Source organism: Coloeus monedula (genome assembly GCF_965178545.1).
Source record: "Coloeus monedula genome assembly, chromosome: 3".
Classification (NCBI taxonomy): domain Eukaryota; kingdom Metazoa; phylum Chordata; class Aves; order Passeriformes; family Corvidae; genus Coloeus; species Coloeus monedula.
The window spans coordinates 46,706,085-46,729,953 of NC_138783.1; the positions used below are offsets into that span (position 1 = coordinate 46,706,085).

Sequence of the window (23,869 nt, forward strand, 5' to 3'; positions counted from 1 at the left end):
AATTTATTCTCTTGTATTCTCTAATCTCAGTACTGTTTCAATCCATCTCAAAAATTACAGGTATTACTTACCTAATCAAAATTCACTTATTTTTCAAAAAATGCTGAGGCAGAATAGAATATCACTGGTGCCTTTGACATTTATTGTTGTTCTTTCACCCACTCTCCTCTTGCTTCTTCAGTAATTACAGAATTTTATTACTTTCTCTTTGCTTTGCAACCTACTTTGCAACTCAGCATTTCTAGCCTTTTTTGTTCTGAATTCTTGCATTATTTTAGTAATTATCTCTAGTCATAAAATGATTTCTATTTTTTATCTTAATAAAGTTTTAAAGGACTTGGTCCTTTACTGTCAAATCTTTTTTGTATCAGGATGGTTTGTATCCTTGGTTCAGTCTCTTGGATAACTACATAATGTCTTTTGAATCATCATACTTAGCTATGTTCCAGTTCCAACAAATATCTGGCATCTTTCCTTTTTCTGTTGCATTGTTTTCAATCGTTATTGCTGGGTTTGGTTTCTAAGCTGCTTGAAACTTCCACAGTTTTACTTCTGGCTCTTTAGAACTTACCCTGTACTCTGTTTTTCACACTTTTATATGGCTTTTACTTTTCTAATAACCTCCCTTTCTCAGATATTCAGATGTACAGGCTCTTTCTCTCACTGAATTCTTTTTAGCATCTTACTGATTAGCACCATAAATTTTATTCCCTCATCTGCCGCCCAGAATTGGCTTTTTTAAAGCTCTTTGCCAATAGCACCCATTCTACCATTTAGCTGGCTTTTTTACATTTCCTTTAAGCTAGCTTTCAGTTTTGCTTAGGTTCTAAGGTTACATCACAGTTTAGCTCAATAAATCTCAAATAAATTTTTGAAGGTTTTAAATAAGTATGAAGTGAAATTACAGTTTAAAATTTAATAGGCAGCCACCACTTAGCCTTCCTTTACCAATAATTTTAAGATTTATGTTCACCACTTGAGTAAAGCTTTCAGAATTCAAAACCACTTTTACCATCAGAGGTTAAGGGTTATCACTTATTTACCTTAAGCCAGCTGCCTCATTGCTTGCTCAGTCTGACTATTTATTCTTTTTATATGCATTACTGATATTCACATGAAATTTTATACAGAAACAGTTATTTATAACTGCACATTAGAAGTCACTCCAAAAACCTAACAAGAAATCCTAAGACAGCAGATGCCACAAGGATCCAGATGGCAGATTCTATACCATGATATTTCACCCAAACTGCCAGCCAGCCCTCAGTAGGCTCAGGAATAAGCCTGTTAAAACTATACTCTCTTGCACATGGGTTTTCTTCAACAACAACAACAAAAAAAGAGGCTTTGGCTCATGGCGACCCTGTGTGATGCAGAAATTATTTTCTCTCTGTAGAGAAGCCAGTTCTGTCTATTGACACCAACTCCTCTTCAGCTGACCAAACGCCCAGATGCCTCTGCATGTTCCCTGTTAAAGAAAAACTTGGATTTTCAGCACCCATGGCAAGCCACATCTTCCTGCAGCACCTCACAGCCTCCCTGAGCAAGCACTCCAAATGTTAGGTTGCATCTCATCCATTGATTTTCTTTGTCAGGAACATGACAGACACAACCACAGCAAGTTAAGACAAGGACCTAGGTGGAGCCTTCCAAGGTCAGGATCCCTGTCTGGGCAGAGTCCCCCCAGCTGCAGGAAGAAGACAGACTAACAATCACATTGGTGATACACCATTTTCATACATGTCTTTGCTCTAGGGTATCTCTCACAATACCTGCCTTGTCTTCTGTTGGCAAACTTGGCTGGCTAATATTTTTGGTCTCACAGGTGTTTTGGTCTCTCCAAACACCAGCAGCCATAGACCACGCTGCCAAAGAAACTTGCATCCTGGACAAAACTATATAACCATAATTAAACCTGTAACCCGATGCCCATTTTATGGCATCAGTAAAGGTAGTCCTTCTGAAGTAATATGTATTTTTAATACGCTAAAACAAAAAGGCACATAGCAAGTTATTCAGTGTTCCAAAAAATATCAAAGACAGCCTACATACCAACATGTTGCCTCCTATCAAATGTAATTATAATGATGTGTGTGGGTTAATTCCATCATTGCACTTTGTACTCAAGTACCACACAAGAAATTCAGCTGTTTCTGGAAGAAAAGCCAACTGGAAGACCACGTAATTTTAAAAAATGCAAGAGAGACTACTTGGCAATGATCTAAAAAAGAACCCAGATTCACTATGCCTCACTCTTCAAAACCATTTTTCCTCACAGTCACAAGTCAAACCAGCATCTCCCACCAAAATTCCAGATTAGAAAAGGTTACTATAATGGACAGACAACTAATATATAAGTCTATAATAATTTTCTGAAAATAAGAATCAATAACTCAAACTATTTCACAAAGAAAATACGGGTATGATGATTTGGGCAGCTGGTGTTTATTGTACAACCACTTCATTATTGAGAGCTCTTTCCTGTAACTGCAGGAGGCTGCAAACTCCACTATCATTGCGGAGTCTGTTTACCCTGTGTGTCATTTTTTGTTACAATACTGACCCAAGCCCCCAGCAGGAGATACGAATTATTATGCTTGGCGAAAGACTAGCAGTGGCATATCATTAAGTTTTGATGACTCTCTCAAAGGAAAGTAGTTTTCAAGTCTGAGCTTGGGGGACATGAGGGGAGTAAGCAACAGATTATGGGGAGAAACTTTGATCATGTCTCAGATTGATCAAAGGGTCACCCGATACATGTTCAAAAGCCTCTCTGGGCATCCTGTGGACAAAGGTAAGGGAGACCAGGGGAGACACTCTAAAAGCAGACAGTATCATCAACTGCAAGGCAGGCCATAATAAATGAAAACTGACTTCACAAGAGATAAGACATAAGCTACGATTTGAAGAAAAGTTTGGAGCAAAAGCAGAGTACTGAATTACCCACAGCGCAGAGATTTTGACACCACATCCTCAGGAGGAAATGGCTGGAAAACGCATGGTCATTATTACTCTGTTTATCTTGCTTTCTTAGAAGAATCAAAAGGAAGACTGGTTGCTTTTTAAAGGTACACAAGAACTCAAGAATCCAACCTGTGCAAAATTGCTATTCACTTTTCAAACTCAGTAACACTAACTTCCTCTGGCAACAAAACTGCCAGACACTACAAAAACAGGCAGATACATTTCCTTGCTCCCTGCCTGGCAGTCATCAGCTTCTGGATTCAGTAACAGAGCAATGAAATCCCAGTGGAATTTCATCCTCCAGCAGCCAGCAGTAAACTCTGTATGCTTTTGAACAGATAAGCAATGGCCAGCCAGAAACTGAGATTTGCATTATTCAGACAAACAAAGTCTAGTGGGGTGCTGTTTCTCTGTGCTTCCATCTGACTGCCTTTCTGCCTTGCATGTGGCACCAGCACTGCACCCATCCGCATCAACACAGCCAACGCAAACACAACTGTGTGCAATGCCTGCTGCCCCAGTGCCTGCAAAACCTGCTTGAATGGCAAATACAGACCTCAACAGGACTTATTTTGCACTATCCCTCAACAGAACTTCTTTTGCACTATCCCTCCTACTGTTGGCACATAACACATGATGCTTACGTTTACCTTGCCCCATAGGTGCAGCAGCATTTACTTACTAGGTGTAGTTTATACGCCTCATTTTGAAAGCACTGTAACAAAAGACACATGCAAATTGTCCTATTATCTGAGCTGCGCCTGAGAATGACAGAAATTCATCTGCTGAAGACAAATGCTGGGGCTCTACTTCAGAATATAAGTATGCACAATAAGACTGAAGCCCAACCAAGTACATTCAGAGGATACTTAGTAAGTTTATTTGCCTGTCAAGAGCAGTAAAAGAGAATTAGGGTTCATCAGGAAGAGATAATAACGGATGTTTGCAGCCCTGACAGACAATGCTGCTACAGAAAAATCACATTAATGCAGTGAAGATCTTCACTAAGGAAGAATTACTCTTACCCAACACCATTAACTTAAGATACAGAAGCCTGACTTAGCAATACGTAACTGAATCTAATTGTTTAGAGAACAGGTAAAATTCAAATAATCAAAACATTCTGTTTTCTCTGCCACCTCTACATGTACCTAGCCAAATAACAGACAAAAATAATAGCTAGTCCCTACTACTGTATTTCAGTGTCTAGCTGTGAAATCAAATGAAAGGAAGAAATATATTCTCTTCAATTAAAATCCCCAACCTTTACTTTCAAGGCTTTTATTTTTATATCTGGACTATAAATTAAACAGCAAACATATCTTCAGTTTGGAAGAAAGAACAGCAAATGACAGCAAGACAAATTACAGACATTAATTACCCTATATAGTACTAATGTTATTCTAATGCAATTTTTCACTATGTTTTACTGAAATCTAAACTGTCTTACAGTTCTTGACACTAATTCTACATTCAACAAATGTGAACATAGACTTTCTGACAATTCAGAAGTTCACTGTACATTTTGCTGGGATAGAGTTCCAGGCCAAAACTTGCTGTCCCACTTCATAATGATCATAGCCTCACTACAAGATGTTACACTCTTTTGGAGGTGTGAGCAGTGGCAGTACGGTTTTGATGAGGAAATGGATCTCCCAACACCCTTCTCTGAGAAGGAAAACCACATTTTGTTAAGGGGAAAAGTACATTTTCCAAGAAGCAGAAAAAAGGATTTGGGTATTCTGACACAGTGTCAAACAGTGACTGGGGGGCCAGGCTCCAGGGGGCAATTCAGCTTCACACAGACCAGGAAATCCCATGACTATTGTCTAAGCAAACTATACCTTTGGCTGTCAGATGAAGTACAGAACAAATGCATGCTGTGATAAAGATCAAAATTACATAGCTCTGTAGAACTCAAGGGTTTTGCAGTCTCAGATAACATGTGAAAGGATAAATGACATGAAAAAGGTCACACGAATACAGTGAGAAAAACACTTCCAATTCCTGCTCCACACTTTCTCTCATGCTGACAGTATACAAACACCAATGAGCAGCACAGTGTTTTGCTGCCTTTCATAAGCAGCCTTTGAAAAGCTCAAATAAACCCTCTTTCCAATATATTGTTTCTGGTGCCTTCCTTAATAAGAAAATAAAGGCAAAGTAATGAAGTTCATCATTACAAGACTATACCTATACAGAAACAAGTACATTAATTAAATTTTGATTTTTGGCTGAATATTTCCAACACCATACTCTCTGAATAAAGTGAGTGAAAGAAAGAAAACTCTTTCAATATAACAAAACAGCAATAAGCATATGAGTGTGCAGGGTAAGGGTCTGGGAGAGGGAGGGGTATTAATATGCTATCAAAGAAAAGGTGCAATTTATACAGTTACTCTGTTGCTACTCACTGTATTGGGTACATATGGCAACCCATAAACTCTCTCCTGAGTTTCCTTTAAAATTTCTGTGGTTGACTTTTTTAGAGGGTGTTTACCGTGGTAGATTTGGTCCAAGACAGCATAAAATACCTGAAGAGAGAAAATACATTTGTCTTTGGCACATGTTATTGGCATATGAAAACCAAAAAAGACACAAAGAATGAGAGATGGACTAGGGAGAGGGAATACTTTAAATATATATGGTTTGAAAATCTTCTATTATTTGTATAACATATAAGGAGAGAAACAGGTTTTTGGAGTACACAAACCACCACCATCATGACCCTATAATAAATCTATGCTTAGGTCACTTAGCACACTGGCAGTACTAAATTGTCTGCATTTTTAAATAAATTAAGATCTGTCCCTAAGGCGCTCCAGCAATTCCCCTTTTCAAAAAAATTATTTTCAAAAGGATTTATTAAAAATCCTATTTTAAATCTATTTAAGTTATTTTAAAGTTATTTAAGTGGACACTGCAAAATAAGCTACTTCAAGACATGTACATACAGCCATGAGAACACCACACCCCTGCAGGGACAAGTTACGGCTTAGGCAGTGAACATAAGAATTACAGGATCATTGAGGCTGGAAAAGACCTCCAAGTTTATCAAGTCCAACCTTTGACCTAAAAGCACCATGTCCATTGCACAGAGCTGCTGACGCTACTGAGTTTCTGCTAGAGCCCTGCAACAGTGTAGTACTAAGGCAGATTTTTCCTTTATTTTAGCTCTCACCATCAGAGCAATAAATTGCTAAGTGTAAGCTTAGCTCAAAGCACACTGCATTGGGTGGGTACTTTGCCGGAAGTAAGAGCTACTCCATAAGCAATTTTCATGCACGTGAACTACAGAAGAATGCCAAGTGCATGTCCAAATTACTGAGGTGTTTGGAGCGCAGCACCATTAAAAAGATTTTCCAAGCAAAGACAGCAAAGCAGAGTTATCTGGCACAGCACCATGAAACAGGCATGGACAGAAGACAGTGCCAAGGCTCTGTGTGTGCCATCACTGAAAAGGACCGCAGCCTTTTTTTTAATATGAAAATTTCCTCATCTGTGGAAGTGCAGGAAAGACAGAAAAAGAGGACATCCACTGTTGTGCAACACAAGATATTTTCGAGAAGTTTGATGGATCCAGATGTTTAAGGGAAGAGTTCAGGTCAGGTCATTCTGTGGTAGGCACACTTCGTGGGAAAATTGACAATAAGGAGCCTCAAGAAGCTTCTGAGCAAGCAATGAAGCAAATAATTTGGCTAGAGATTCAGGCCCAGTCACACTCCCAGGGTGCAATACCATCCCCAGTGACATAAATACACTGTTCCAGGAACTATAACCACGAAATTTTATGGAGAAAAAGTTGTTTGGATGTTTTATGTCATCTAAATAACATAACCCCCTGAACCTCTGAAAAGATTCTTTATTATGAAATTTTAGTATAAATCATTCTGAAGTCCTTAGTAGTTTATCAGAATTCAGCATCTTTTTATTTGTTCTGGATACAACATGTATTTTCATCAAAATTGTGACTGTTTCTAAAGGAGCAGATTCTTTCTGTTTGAATAGGCTGTTTTCTAACACACAGAATTCTGATAAACCCTTTGACAGTGTTCTCTTGACAAATAACAAATGTGCACATTGATTTTTTTTTTTCCAAGAAAAACTGAGGGTTCTAAGTAAGGGGGTGAATAAGCCATGACTTGCAGGAGCTACTCCTAGATTTCCTGCTTGCTTCCTACATGGCTAATGAGGAGAAGAGAGGTCAGTAACACTCAACTTGCACAATCATCCATTAATGACATTGCAAGTTTTGTGTCCCAGGTAGCAACACTGAACAAGACATGCAAACACTCAACACTGATCATCTACAAACACAGAATAGGCAGCAAGCATCTGTTCAGACTAATAATATAAAGAGAAACCTACACAACCCTGCAAAAACTGCAATATTTTTTTACTCTTATTTATCTAAGAAGAGAAAGAGGTTTTACAATGGCTTTGCATTCCTAGTCACCAGAATCCCAATCATTTTTTTTTACACAGTTTAACAAAAGCTACAGCATTTATGGTAGCAAGGGTGACTGAGAGTATGACCCACAGTAAGTATCATGAATAGACCTGAAAATTACCTGATGTAACATTCCTAGAAAGCACACTTTCTCCTGTCACCCTAGACCTTTGTAACTCTGCAGGAGCCATTTCAGACCAACTTCCCCTCTCTAAAAAACCCAAATCAAACATGAGTAACTTCAGCATCCGACAATAGACTTTAGTGTCCAGCATCAGCACAGCCTTAATCCTCTTTTTTCTGTCTCCCATCTTTGCTAGGGCCAGTCTGCAGTTGCTCTTCAGTGTTCCTCATGAGATGGAGGAACTGCATCTGCACTGCAGTGGACCTTCTCTAAAGTGAAATTTGGAGTCGAGTAGTTTGTGGTCAAGGAGGCAGAGCAAAAGCTCAACTCACAGCAAGGAAGTAGGGAAACGTTCTGCCTGAAGAACAATGTGGTGATAGGGAAATGAGTCACTGAAGGCAGCTATAAGCTCTCCCTTGATCCTGCCACATGTGAAGTGTGGGAAGAAGGCTATGAGCCAGGCCACCTGGACAGCACTGCTAAAAAAACCATCCCTGAAAATAAACTTGGATGAACTTTATATCCATATGCATTTCCATCTACAAACCACAGTTCTGTGTGTTTACACAGGCCTTTGAAATGGGAAAGGGAAACACATCCCAGGACCACACGATTTTAGGTGATACTGCTGAGGGGCAAGCTAATACTTAATATCAAGCAGTAGATAGAAGATGATTTCTAATTTCAGGAAGATTTCTCACATTTCTCAAAAGACCTAAAAATATAAAAACGCCATCAAATAGTTATTTATTTTCATACTGCTTCTCTACTTTGCACTTACATTGGTATTTATTAATTTCACTTGATTCCAGTTCTTTCTAGCTCCTTGTCTGCTTAATAGTATTAATATGCAAACAATTAGGCATTTTCCAGTGAAGTTACTACTGACTGAAAGACTCTGGGATTCAATCTGCCTGGCAAAAGCCTTAGGAGAAGATGTATGGACTCTCCTATCTTTCCTTCTGAGTAACTGATTACATGACCTAAAAGAAAATTCAGAGGTATTATAGTTATGAAAAAGCAGCAATATTTCTTACTTTCACACGCCAATAGACTTATTTTCTGAACAGACCACAGAAGAACCTCCAGGCGTTTTACACACTGCTGGAATATTTGTCAGCATTTTTTCTTCTTTTAAAGGTCAAATACAGCTAACATAGCATCTAGCCATCATTATAGAATACAGTCTTTGCAAGGTCTGGAGGAACAGTAGTAGAACCTTTATTCACAGTTTTTTCAGGCATACAACTAGCAGCACATATATACTTTGGCATCTGAAGACTAAAATATATTTTGCTTTTTAATCTGCATGAGTAACAATATGTGGTTCTGCAAAGAAATATATTAGCTTTATATTTGTCATGTACTTAACTTCTCTGGGATATTTTTTTCTGAATTATTAAACAGAACAGCTCTGCCAATCTGTCTCTCTGAAATGAGTGCACATTTCTGCAGGTTTTATATCTGGAATCTCCCAAAACACAGTGCTGAAAGTAGGAAATGAATAATATTATTCAGAGTGGCATTGTGGTCATTTGGCACAGGTTGAAACTGGTTGAACTTTAGTTACAGAAGAGTAATTTGAGGGCAAGCAGCCTGCTTAATCACTGCATCATTACCAGCACCAGTCAATGATTAGGCACCCATGGGGAAAAAATGGAAAAATTCCAAAGATCTGTAAATTTGTTTCTTTCCACATCTCAGTAACTAACCTTTACTAAGGTACTAGCAGAGTTATCTCACCTAAACACCAGGTTAATTGCAAAAGGAAAAACTATATGTTTCGGCTTAAGGCAAAACAAAGAAGAAAACAAAATCACAAAAATCACACAGCAAAAACTTGTAGCACACTAAATGCAGCCAAATGCTCACTGTAAAAAAAACTTGGCTGGATGCTAATGCTACTGTACATATCCAAGAACTGCTGTTGCAGGATTGAAAAGGATCAAATACCATTTTAGATAGAAGACTAATTTCCTTTATTTTCTTTGAAGAACAGTATCACTGATTGTTTACAGAAATGACTGATCAGTCATACCTACCCACAGAAAATAAAGGTTTATGAATTTAGTTACTTCTCCTAATACTGTGAGAGAGAAGTCTTATATCCTTACAGCTCAGCCAGCCATTTTGATATGACAAGTGCCCACTTTCATCAGGAGCTACAGAAGACAAGGAGCTCAAATCACTTTCTAGTAAATAAACCTGCTGGCTTGATTTTACTATGGCGGCCTGTATCTCGCAGTCCTACTAAATTTTAATGATCCAAGTTACACAATACTTCCTCTACTGCAAGTTCTCCTTAAATTATTCCATTAATTCAAGAATTCAATCTTAAACCACATTTGGGAATTCTGATAATCCAACCATTTTCAAAGCCTCTGGTTTTCATGGTATTTTCCTACAGATATCAGCATTTAGGTTTAAGCAGACAACACAGAATATGTTCAGAAAAACAAACATGACAACTAGTATAAAAATGAATTAATTTTAATTAATTTGCATATACTTAGATAACACATCGACATTAAAATAAAAAATTTGGTAAAATCATATGAACAAGTTTTGCAAGTTCTGAATAAAGAGTAGAAACTAGAATGCAAAAAACATACCTGGAGTTGCATATCAGCTGCAGCACACACCTTTTTGGACTCACATAGTCTTGACACCATGTTTTTTGGTAGTGGCTTGAATAAAAAAAAAACAACAGATCACATTTAGACTTATTGTATATTTGTAAATAGTATTTAAACAGCTAATTACTAGAAGAGGCCAAAGATACAAAAAAAACCCTGGTGGTATTAAAATACATTTGAAGTGCTTTGCATTGAGGAAGGAAGTATTTGCTGAGCTATGCATTAAATGGCCAATTAAGATATTAGCACTAATCCACATAGCAAAAGAGAAATTTGTTTCTCTATAACTGATTCCATATTCCCTTATATGCCTGTTAAAAATGTTATTACTATTTTTAGACATAAAGAACAGATTGGGGCAATTAAAGCCCTCCCACATCATATAACTAATAATACTGAGCTTAGTAATACCAGGTTTTCATAACTTCAACTGAGACAGCATCAGACCTTCTACCCTAACCCACATAAAAATATTTAGTTGTACTGAACAGTAAATATCCACCCTTTGAAATTTTTTACAAAGTTGAATTTATTCCACATCTACGGCAATAAAATTATCCATGCCACCACATACTGAAAGTCAGGAACACTTTTCAAGTCAATAAGCAAACTTTCTGACTTTCCATCCAGATGTCTGCAAGTACATCCAAAGACTTTTTAATGCCAGATTTTTAAGAATATCTATGAATGCTTGACCTTACACTTCTTCCACCACTTTGTGAAGATCTTCAATAGATGTTTTTCTTTTTTTTTTGCTAGCCGCTTCCTTAACCAAACAAACTAAATATGGTTTAAAAACTGCATTATTACTAAAACATTAAGAGAGGTACTACAAGTTGTACAATGTAATAGAGATGGTAGATATTAAACTTGACTCTAAAATCCCTCCTATGCTTTTCTAGTGTGTTGAAGCATTCAAAAAATAATCCAAGAAGGTCTACAGATGCAGCAGAGCCATATGTTTAGATTCCCTGCAAATGATATGACTTCAAGACAAACAATGTTCACAGAATAAAAACCCAGCTCTAGAGAAGTTACACATAAGTGAAGAAAATGTTATCAATTAATTCTAGAACCTCAAAGCTCAAGCAGGTAAGAAAAATTCTCTGGTTGCACAGCTGCTTTATGCAGTACTTGCTAAGGCTTGCAACCTCTTCTCCAAGTCAAAAGTTAGCTAGGTCAAGCATGGCATAGAACCATAGCATTTAATAAGGCAGAAAGTAAAGCAGAAAAAAAGTTACAATTGGTTAAAGTATTTTGGTTGGACAATTACTCTCCTTGTTCTATGAATGTCTCTTGTCTCATCCTCCTACACAAGTAAGGCACACCCTTCAGTGCCCTCTCATCTTGGAACTAAAGTACATCCGGGTTTGCAGCAACATGGTTTCAACGAGGAAACCTATAGAATTTGGAATTTGTTAAGCACAAAACCTATCAGCAAATTTTGGCAGCTTTTGGGAGGCTTTCTTTTCCTAATGAAGTAGCACAACATGGAATTAAACAAAAATTATTTCTTCTAGGGGCATCTGTTTGTTGGATACAGCAAAGTGTGAGAAAACTGAACGGGAATTCTTAAAATGTAATTTGTCAGTGTTAAAAGACCTGAACAACTAAAAGCTTAGCAACAGCAAATATGTATATTTTACAAAGTTAATATTTAAAGTCAAGAGCCCTCCTACCAGTAAGGTCAAACCAACTCTTTCAACATAATGGTATTGCAACTTTATATTTCATCTATATTAAATGATGGCAAGAGGAATTTCTAGACACCAAGTAAAATAAAGGTAATTTTACCAAGAGACTCCAAGAAAACTCTGTTAACTTTTTTTGTAGCCATATGAATGCCAAACAATGTCAATCTACTGTGCATTGAAGAGGTAGCTCTATACTATTTGAGCAGATTAAAATCAACAAGAAAGTACAAGTCATTCTTATGGCTACACCTGTTGACAAAAAGGCAAAGGAGAAAAAAGCATTTATGCCTTTTTAAAAAATCTATCAATGCTACTACTGGCTCAAATATCGTGTTGTGATCATAATTCACATGCCAAGCAGAATTTGGCACCAGAAAAACACTGCCAAAATTAGATTAGATTGAAAGAATTCAAATTGATAAAGAAATCACTTATTTTTCCCAAAACACCTTTGGGATCTTAATACTTAAGATTTCAGGAAAGCAAAATTTGGCTCCAGAGGGTTTTTCAAAGATCATGACTCCACTCCAAGGTATGTTTCTGTGAATGTCATGCACACAGATATGCTGAGGTCTTGAACTGGAACATGTACTGTTTCAGGCAATAGAAACTATTCCTCCTTGGTCCATTACAATCCCACACAGCCCCTTAGTAAGCAGCTGAGAGAATTAAAAAAAAGGCATCAGCATTCTTCCTTTACTTCTCCTGAAAGATGAGCTCTCCGATAAAACCAGAATGAAACTGTCATCTTCCTTCTAAAAGAAACTTCACAGAGCTTTGGCTAAGACTGTGTCAAACTGCATAACCACTCAATTTTTTAAACTTAAACACTACATGTTTTACTTTGAGGTCCACTTTTCCATTCTTCTCCATTAAGTAACTTTAAGATCTTGGAATGAATTTTTCAGCATGTTTTTTGTGGTGGCTAAAGAACAGAATTCCCTGTGTCCCAAAGCATGCTTAACTCCTTACTGTTGTGTAGTAACTGCAACACATTACAACTGTTTACTATTCGTGGGCTTATTCTTGTAATCATGCTAATACAATAATGTCTTTGTAATTCCATCTCTGTAAAAAATGAACTCAGATCAAATTTGAACAGCTCAAACACTGGCCTTTGTTCAAGACAGCCTCCAAAGACACATAAGCTTAAAATTATTTAGCTCAGACCTACCACATATCTGTGCACTTTACAAATGAAATTAAACAATCACAGTGATACAGAATGGCACCCATGCATCAGATTGTCCGCTTAAGCACTGTAATGCCCTCATTTTGGTATGGCTTGACTTCATGAGCTTACATGACTAATTCAGCTTTATTAACTAATTACCACAGTCCTCTCTATTCATTTGTTTTATCTCAAGGATTTTTTGGTTTGAGTCATCTTTCAGATGAAAGGAAAACTAGGCTTGCTATTTTTTTGAAACAAATAGATTTGTACTGGCCAGCCTTTCCAACTAAGTTCAAAAGACTTGCTCTTTTGACAGAAGAGCTTGCAAGCTTTGTCACTCCTCAGTATTCAACAGCACAACCTTTCAAATGGACAGAAGGCAGAGACAAGCTTTCTATAAACTTCAAGATATTTTGGACCAGATCCTCATGATTTACATCTAAATGCATTCTCATCTTTGAAGGTCTGCCCATCAATTTTTTTTTTTCTGCAATGCTAGTGAAATACAGTTTTCAACAGCTCACATTTTTTAATAATCAAAACACCTCTTTCCCCTCCTGTTCCCACAAGCATAAGCACTGATCCTAAGTGCAGATCCTCTAGGATGAGTCCTTCTACAACTGACTTTTATAGCAATGGCAAACATAAGCTGAGACTATGCTGACAAGTTTTTCTGATGCAATTATGTTCAGTAGGAGTATTAAAAATCACACCACCTGAAGTCTACATGCAAAAACTAGAGTGTAAATGCAGAAATGCCAAAAGAAGGATGCTTTGTCAGATTATCTGCATTGCCTCTGACACAAACGGGGTCAGTAGAAAGCTGTCCTTCTGACAATATTCAGCAGAGCTATGTTGGTGTAGTTGTTGCAGAAAAGGTCCTTCTACCACAGAAAAGCTCAGTCTCTTAATTAATAAGAAACTTAATTGAAGTTCTTATATGGAACAACATCTGGATAAAATGGTTTCACAATTTTCACATTTTAACTTTTTTGTCCACCTTCCTTACTTCCCCTTGAAAAGCAGTAAAGTGGACTCATTTTTCTCTCAAATAAATAAAAAACTGGAGAAACAATAACGACAAAAAAGATTGAATTTCCTATTTGCAAAACAGAAAAATTAATCAGGGAACAAGCAGAGAAAATAAGCCCCAAAAAGATCTTTGTGCAATTGAAAATGTAAGAGAGATGAGATTTTCAACTCAAAGTACTTCATGGCATATACAAAACAGAAGAGATTACTTCAATCTATTTGTATTTAAACGACAGACACAGAAATCCAGTATCAGATTCTTAAAATCAGCTTAGATGAACCAGCATAAGCAAAAGCAGATTTATGTATGTTGGATAATGGCTTAAAAATCCATCCTAAATTTTTAAAAAAGCAATTAAAAGGAAGCCATCTAAAGCCTCAAGAGACACAGAACAGTTTCAGGCTCTTCTTCTCATCTTTCAGCATAATCCATTCTTGCCCTTTTCAAGACTGGATTTCTACATCAAACCTCTCTCAATTGGTCTCTGAAAGGGGAAGATTTCACCACCAATAAACAGAAGAAGTTTATGGAAATGCCAAATGGGACACAGCATCTGGTTCTTAGCTTTTGCACAGAAACTAGACATGGTTTAGATTTGTTAAGTCATTTTGAAAATACAAAGCCATAAATAATGTTCCACGAATCTCTTTCAGATGTTTTAGTGAAGCTCATTCTCTGAACTCATACGCAATCAGATTAACTTCATGCTGTTTAAACACTACATGAACTTTATAGAGAACATTAGAAAGCCATATTTCTGTATGTGGACTCAAATAGATAAATGATCAGCACTCCTGAACAGAGTTTGTTTAACTCCCAGGCTTCAAAGAGACTTTTCTTAGTGCAATCAATTCTGCAGAAACGACTGCTCTGTTGCAAAAAAAAAAAAAATTACAGAGCAAATTTCTCAGATAGTATCTATTAAAATAGAACTTAAGCAACATATTTTCCTAACTGTTCAATGGAAGCAAACATAATTCTATTTCCATAATACTGAAATACACTGAATGCTTAGTATTGGATAAAAAGCTCCAATTAAGTGTAACACTACACAACTGAGGAGGAATTTTTGAAATGTCTGTACAAACAGAAACCATTTTTTATTGCCATGTCTTAAAGCAACCACTCAAAGTCACCTTGTTCCAAAGAGCACTGTTTTCCAAATACCCCACAGAAAGCACATCCTCGCAACAAACGGATAAAAAATAACTTTATGCAAAAAAGGCACCAGAGTTTTATGCAGAAATTCATGACTGACAGAATCTAACTAATCCTAATATAATGCTAAATAGAGCAGTATGTTTTTCATCACAAAATACTTCAATCACTGCCCTACACTGTGCTAAATATGGAAATTTTGAAACACTGCAGATCATTTCCATTTACGCCCATGATTTGCTACCTGAGCTTTATTTTAAGACAGACTTCAAGAGAGTTAAATGACAAATCCTATTTTTGTCATAACTTACCTGTAATTATTTTAAAGCATTCCAAACAACTCCTTCCCTCAGAAGCTATTCACCTACTACACTTTGTAGGAAAAGAAGGCTTAAGTTTTAAATACGTAATTGGAACCTTGGCTATAAGAATCTAGTATTCTTCCACAGACTACATTTATCTTTTTTGCTATGACAATATTAACATTTTTTTCTGAATAACTGGAATTGTAATACTAAAGTATTTATCCATTGTTTATCTCTACTTTAAATATTATCAATAAATGACACATGTAAATATTATTACTTTCCTAAATACACTTATTCCTATTTTCAATATTTTACATACTATTTTTTCCTACCTGTCCTGTTTTATAATGCCTTGCAAACTGGTTAACCACTCGATAGTCATTTGCAAAATACTCCATCAGAATTGAGGGAACTTCAGCAAAATCAGTAGGACATCTGGTTCCTAGAGGTAGAATAATTGTACACATTAGCATTTGCTATTTCCATTAACACAAATAGTTAACTCTTCCCAAAAGGTTTTGCAACTTTCAGTTTGGACTTTTGGTGAACTTTAATGTTCTTTCATTTATTAAGTCAATATTTTATTTCCATTATTGTACATACTGCCAGAAAAGCTTCATTATGATGCTACACATTTTACTATAAATCACAAAGTAAAACAAAATATTTGAACAGCTGGGTGAGGCACCTTATAAAGCTCTGGATCACACCCTTTTTAAACTAAACCAGACTGTAGCCAAACTGGCCTTACATGAAACACCAAATCTTTTAAGTGTCCTAAACCTAAATTAAACTACAATGTAAATAAAACCCTGCCTTAATCCCATTCACAGTTACAATTTTTAGCTTCCATCTGTTTGCTGAGCTTACTTATGCTTCATATTAACCTCACTTTATAATACGAAGTCATTCATTCAAGGAACACTCCTGCAGATTGCAGACATGTTCTATGTAAGTGCAATGAGGTAATATCTTAGCTGTTAGCATTTTCAAAAAGCACTTTCCCAAAAACCTTATTTATTCTAATCTTTATCAGCATCTCACCCAACGGAAGTTATTAGAAAGTGCAACACATCGCCAAATCAAAGCTGAATTTCTAATTTCTATATTAAAGTTAGCAATGTAAAAGTTGTTGATTTCATAGTGGGTCATCACCTCTATCCCTGTCTGCCAGACACAATGTCAACATTCAGAATTAGTCTTAAATTCCAGTACGTTTTTATTATGTTTTGGACACTAGCTTTTAAAATCACTCCTTTGGCCTCTAAAAACCTTTCTCTAATTTTTAATCTTAATTTATAATTTGTTTATACTCAATGATTCAGACTGATACTGCTCTTCGGTATAAATAACCTTTTTCACACTGGTTCTTATCTACTAAATTGAGAAACGATATTCTCTCTGAGCCATTATTATCTGAAGGCAAGATAAAGTCTAAGAAACTATCCATTCTAGTTCTTCTCTGTACCTGCTGCAGTTGGAATTCAACTTCAGACTAGACACACAAAGCCATGCCCAAACATTGCATGAGGTTTCAGCAGTACCTTTACCATTCTAACACTTACTGCTGTTAGATATAGCTCTCATGTAATTTCACATTGGACCCTTTCACAGACACATTACTTATGTGCAGTTCTGCACTGACACATAAAACTGTGATTCTGTTTCTCCACCAATGCTGAAAAATCCATTTAATAGCAAAAATTACCCTTGTATTCTGAAAATGCATGATCTGCAGTGTGTAGTTCTGAATTACAGGAAAGTAAGGCAAGAGAGAGCAGGAAAGATGTCAAATACTCAGCTCACCTCAACTAGAATGTAAAATTTTTAGTTCTCACACTAGCCTGTAGTCATCTTGTTTCCATACTTTACCACCCTAGTGTTCCATGAGAGCAGACAGCCCCTAACAGACATCCCTGGGATGGACCCTTTGATTGTTACACATTCCAAATCCATAAAAAAAAGATTCTCTGCTGAAACAATGCCACTGACCTCCAGCCTCCAGTGCTGCTTTTGCAATGCTAGATCTAGAGTGAAATCCTCTGGGATGGGGGACTGCCTGGAGCTAAGGCAACACAGAAACCATACCCAGGCACTTCTGGAAAGTCTGAGCCTCAAAATTAGCCATTTCCTGCCCCTCCAAGAGTTTGACATGCAGACACACATGATTCAGAACAAGAGGAGAACTCCCACCAAAGCAGCTATTTTGGGCATATAAGTATTCCTGTAGCTCAAGATGAACATGGGTATATGAGTGGAAGGAGTGGGGGAGAGCCCTTAGCTGTCCCTAGGACTATACAGAGCTTATACTGAAGGAGTTATGCAGTGTTCATCTGTTTTAACAATGTCCTGTACTGACATACTTATAAACAGCTCAGTCAATTTTAATTTTAAATGGAAGACTTAAAAAAGAATATTTTGCCCCTGGTGCAAAGGTATCTATTGATAAAACATTAACTGTGCCATGACACCCCTTTGAATCACTAGTATAATGTAAAAATAGTAAAACATATTAAAAAAAAAAATTCTTTAGACAAGGCAGTTACAATCTCATCTGTTTAGTTGGGGTTTTTTTGTAATAAGTAAATGTCTGCTGCACTTGAGATTTCCAGCACACTGTTGTAGAAAAGAATATACCAAGCTGTCCACAGGTAAAAAAAGTAGCATGCCAAGAAGCCTTAGTCAGCACAGGTCTTTGACCTGTTTGCCACAACTGCAGAAGGTTATAGAAGCCAGAGACCTGCCAGCCAACACACTCACTACTCTTTGCAAGATCTAATCCACTAAATTTCCTTCATTCATTTTCCTAACTAATTTCCAACCTAGGATTCATTGTGGTTTTACACTAGGTACAACCTATTTCCCAGCCACCAACTACTCCAATGATTATAAACTCCACATGAGAGAAACTTGCAAGAGTGGATACCCCCAATAGAATAAAGATCAACAGTACATAAACAAGAGATAAAAATGCCTAATTATTATTAGAAAAAAGAATATTCAAGTGCTGTTTGGTTGAGTTTTACATAATATCTGGAGATGTGATACTGTGCTCTCAAATCATCAAGGATATAGAACTATTAACATGACTCAACCGTTTTTGATTCATACTCCTTTTTTTCTTTTGTTTTGTTCTGTTTATTTTTTAATCTACTCCTTTCTTCTGGAAACTAAACATTTGACTAAAACAAAAATATCACTATTATAACTTTCTTACCAGTGACATGCTGGTACCGAGTTCTTCCCAGCATAGAATGCATAGCATGTCCCATTTCATGGAAGAGATTCTCCATCATGCCAGGACTTAGTAGTGTTGGTGTACCTATTGCTGATTTGGGAAGGCTCAGCATAAGAACAACTACAGGTAGTTGGTACTCTCCATTTTCCTTTAGCCTGCCTCCTCGAACTGTAAAGTGACAATCCTTTTCAAGGTAAAAGCAAATATGGACAACCAATGTCATTATATCAATGATACTAAAACATGATTAAATTAAACTGTTAATCAAATCTGAACATACACTCAGTTACACAAGTAGAATTCAGTGATCATTAACAGTGTTGTTCAATAGCAGCATTGTTTCTTCACCGTTATTATATGCTTCAAATTCATAAGGAAATTACTTGATTCCATAAAGAAAAGACTGTGTTGCTCTTAGAAAATAGAATTATTTCTTTATGTTTTAGAATTATCAAAACTGCTAAAATTTTCTAAGAGATATCACTAGTGCCAAGAAATTTACTGATGTGTCACATCCATAACATACAGATTAAGTTCTCTCCTCAGCCTCCAGCAGTAACTTCTTTATAAAATATACCACGCAGCACTCCTAGTATATTGTGAAATACTAGCAAACAAAGTTCTATATTAAACTAATGTAAAGTTTGTCCATTCGTCACCTCACTAAAGGTGGTAATTTTCAGATGCTTCTACTGAGTGAAGTGTCTCCTGTACTGCATCCTATTGCAAATCTACTGCCACTAGGCAGTGAGTGAGCCACAGCAGTTAGAACAATCTAGAGTTTTAAGAATTAAGAATAAAAACTAGTTGAGTGCAAAAATTAGAGAGTGTAAATGTCAGATTGTTTCTACTTGTAAACAGTAGGCCAGAAAATAAGTGTTTCAATATCTACTATTTCTCTAAACACTTCTATGACATTCCATAGTGCCTGTTACCACAAAGAGTCTGACTTCAGTCTACTGGGTGATGTTTTTTAAAACGAAATGTTACTCTAAAAAAATATTTTACCTAAACCTGCACATGAAGGTACAGACTTACCCTGTTTCAGTTTATTTTAAAATGAGGCAAGTTTTACTAAATTTACATTGAATGCAAATGGCCCTAAAGCTACAGTTATTACATATATAAAACCCAAGCTGAAGTCAGATCATAAATGTTACCTGATGCGGTTTATCGGGTCGCTGGAAGAAGTCACAATAGATGTATCCTAGTAAACCTTCAGTTTCATGAACAACAGCCTGAAGAAAAAAGGAATATAATTTCCACAGTGAAAGCACTGATTACATGTAAATTGAAGACATAATATTCAAATCACAAGATCTATAATGAATAAATGACAAACGAACTGAGAATAACTAATGTAAAATCTGTTCATAATTTTAATTGAAAATATATATATATACAAAATTCACAGCTTCTCTCTCAAACTACAGACATTTCTGCATTTCACCCAAAACCAACTAGTCACAGATTAGTATTAAAAGTACTGTCTGTGTTAAAAAAACACTGTCTGTAGCCCCCAAATGGCAAACAGCAGCTCATTTACCAGGGAAATAAAAATAGGAAGAGTAAGGAGTAATTATAAACTGACCCACACTATATAAAGAACAGCATCTCTTGCTGGAGGCTGGCGATAGAAGAGTAGAGATCTGGCAGTGAATAAATGTAGGGAAGACAACAGAAAAACTTGGGAACCTGCCGAGTAAGTTATTGCCCAAGTTTTTATTTCAACCGTCCCCCAAAAAGAGGGCAGAAAAATAAAAGATGTAAAAATCAATCTCAAAGTAAAGATGATATACATAGTCAAAAAAACGAGGCAAAGACACATGACTGCTAGGACGCACACGCACAGCATTCTAGTAATCTACAAATTGAAACTAAATAAACTAACAGGGCTCATTCAGAAAGGTGCAACAATAATCTCCAAACAGAGAAACTGTTTCTGATTCAGGCACCCTTGACACAGATACAGTATTAAGGCCATAAAACACCAACCATCCAAAAGGCACTTAAAGAGATGATAAAGCTCTTGAGGTCTAACTTCAACTAAAATTAGACAACTAGTTTGTGCTCTGATAGGTACCCAAGTAACTTTAAAAAAAAGTTTGATTCATGGCTCACAGGAACACACTATCTTGTTTATCTGCCCTTTGGTTTCAGATGCTGGAAACAAGAATGCTTACCAACTTTCGAACATCTTCAGACCAAATCTCTCCTCTCTTCGTCTGTTCAGCATAGAGGGAGATTCCAAGGAGCTGACTGAACAAAGAGTTCAAACCTTCCATGCATGCCCCAAGAGAGAAAAATGGACAGTACAAGCCAGGATCAATGTTGTACCTAAGGGAATACAAGAATCCCAAACCAGTCAGTCAGCAGAGCTACATAAACTACAGTACTCACCTTCAAGCCACAGGATGCCACAAAATACACTAGTTCAGCCCAAAGGCCCTTAGTGAGCATGTTCAGCTTTATTTTTCAAACAGTGAAACCAAGTCACAGTCACAGTGCTTTGCACTACCTCAGTTTTTCTTATATTTAAATCTCGATACCAAATTCAACAGATGTTTACTATGATTTTCAGAAATGTGGTGAACATGTAGCCCAAACAGACCATGGCAACATGATGGGTGGCCAAGCAGTGGCTTTTGATCCACAAGAGGCCACTGGCACTCAAATGCCTTTCCCATGCCAAGGCTGCACCGTGTGACTGATCAGAAAAACAAGCTGGCTTTGGCTGTGGTGTAAGCCAAATCCTCAGCTAGGGCAGGAAACCAACTGGTAAGCACTGCTGACTCTGCAGTCTTGCCTTTCACTGCAGCAACTGAAACACCAAGTAGGTACAATCACCTCCCACACAAAAATCACACTTCAAGCTCTGGGGACTCTCTTGAACCATGTAGAAAACATCTACAGCTGTGAGCCACCTGAAAACGTTAGTATGTGACGTGGATTTCAAACATGGCCAAGCTTCCTGAACCTAACCTCAACCCACTATGTTCAAGATACTGTAGCACAGAAGACACCCATAGGGGAGGAAGACATCATACATCTGCATGCATGCATATAAACTGAGAACAAACAAAAAATTCAGAAAGTAGTTCAGAGATGTATGCAGCCTGTAAAAGGGCTCAAACTCCCTGAGACTCTGACCCTAAAAAGCAAACACATTACAAGTGTATCAAGCAAATAAATGCTTTGCAAAGTCACACCTTTCACAAGCTGATCAGCACCACGCGATTCTTTTGAGACAACAGCAAAATCACAACTGGAATCTACTTGCAGTTGTGTGTACATCCCAAATGGAGAAAAATGCTCTTCCCTCATTTCACATACAAAGCCCAAGTGTTATTTATACCATTTTCTGGGGTCTCAGAGTAAAGACTGCTTAACTCTAGAGAATCAGAGTCATTGAAATTTAAACATGCATCAGCTAGATTATAACAGCTGGACACCAAAGACAAGAACCACGCTATTTTAAGGCCTGTGATCAAAAGGTTTAGTTACAGACCAGCTGTGAAAGAACCAGATAGTCCCTACCCAAACACCTACCCTTCCTTCATTCCCACTCCCACACAGAGAAGACCTGAAAAAGAAGCCCACTGGGGATGCTTCATTTGCCAAAGTGCTGCTTACGACTGCAGCTCCAATTCACTGACAGGCATCACTGAGCTGTGAGGCACAGCAGGGTGGGGCTACTCCTCTAAGCCACAATATAGTAAGGTACAAGATTTTGCTTAATTTCACACCACAAATGCAACAAGCTAAAGCTGGTGTATTCCATTCTATTCTTAACTATAGTAGAACATAGAAATTAGAGCAGATTTTGGCTCTACCATCCTGACACAGTTCTTCAAGATCTTCACACCAAAATTCACGTGCTGCACACTGCCATACGCACATTTTCCTTCTTACTCAAAAAGTCATTACACCCAAGGAAATAAGCATGATATAAATCACTTTAGATCAAGTTAGATAAAAAGACTGAAAGCAAGTCTCTAAAAGAAAGCAGAAGAGACAAGTTAATTTTCATATAAGCCACAGAAATTTGGAGTACAAAGAACACTGATTGACACACAGAGCTCCCCTCTCCACCCTGAAGTACAGAATTACAGGATATGTGTTGAATACTTACTAAGTCAGTAATTCCTAAGACTTGTGATGCCTTCAACATGGCACTTTTTGAAAAGCTTTAGCAGGTAAACCTCAGATGTCTCCACACTTTTATAGAATTGCCTGGTGATTGCCTTCTGCCCAGATCATAACCATGGAAACTAAAACACACCACTAAGTGCTTCAGACCTCCTGATTCTGCTCTGAAGCTCTCCCTGCATACAGACTACAAGACCTGCAAAACAAGGTTAAAATGACCCTTCTTTTGGCAGCAAATCATAACAATCTCCATAATAGTTTAGAACTGCTTTTTGTCATATCACTTTAAAATCTTACACTATCATCCTACATGCCACTATGAATACTAAGCTGAGTTTTTCCATTTGTAATTCAAAGAATTGCACCTTTAACTCTATTTAACATCTTTAACTGACTATAAAAGTACTGTCTCAATACATACTACAGACAAGCTCAAGTGGTTTCATTGCACAAGGGCTCTTTGCAGGGCTTTTTTGCCGAGTGCATTTCAACCAGTCCTGCCAAAGCTATGCTTATGCATACCCTCCTCCCCCCACACATCCAGTATCATCTGGGGCTCCCATGCCATTTCCTCCCTGCCCACTGGGAGAAGAGAGACAAGTGTATACGAGGTATTTCAAGAAAGAACCCACATGATGCAATACTACAAACACACACTTCAGTAAAACAAAATTTAACACTACCAACAGCTCACATTCATAATAAAACATCAGATTTTCACAGCAGCAGGAGATTAAAACATGTAACTCCCAACAGTGAGTTCAGCTGCAGGATAAGAGAACATGAAAATGATAACAAATTAAAGAATAGCACCCTTAAAAACACTTCATTAAATTAAACCACTTTCACACAAGAAACAAGAAAAATCAAAAGATGTTTAGAGACTGCTCAAAACTTTCTAAAGAGTAGAACTTTTTTTGATGGACCAGCTAAGTGTGGAA

General features: G+C 37.1%; 1 protein-coding gene across 1 annotated transcript in view; it reads right to left on the reverse strand.

Moving 5' to 3' along the window:
* Positions 1-23,869, reverse strand: part of MIPEP (mitochondrial intermediate peptidase) — a 68,527-nt gene that overhangs the window by 17,798 nt on the left and 26,860 nt on the right. Inside the window, exons 11-16 of the mRNA XM_082277605.1 lie at positions 20,963-21,116; positions 19,940-20,017; positions 18,759-18,963; positions 15,874-15,983; positions 10,151-10,225; positions 5,379-5,498 (exon numbers count right to left, since the gene is read on the reverse strand). Coding sequence (XP_082133731.1) covers positions 5,379-5,498; positions 10,151-10,225; positions 15,874-15,983; positions 18,759-18,963; positions 19,940-20,017; positions 20,963-21,116 — 742 coding nt within the window. The remainder of the gene's footprint in view (positions 1-5,378; positions 5,499-10,150; positions 10,226-15,873; positions 15,984-18,758; positions 18,964-19,939; positions 20,018-20,962; positions 21,117-23,869) is intronic.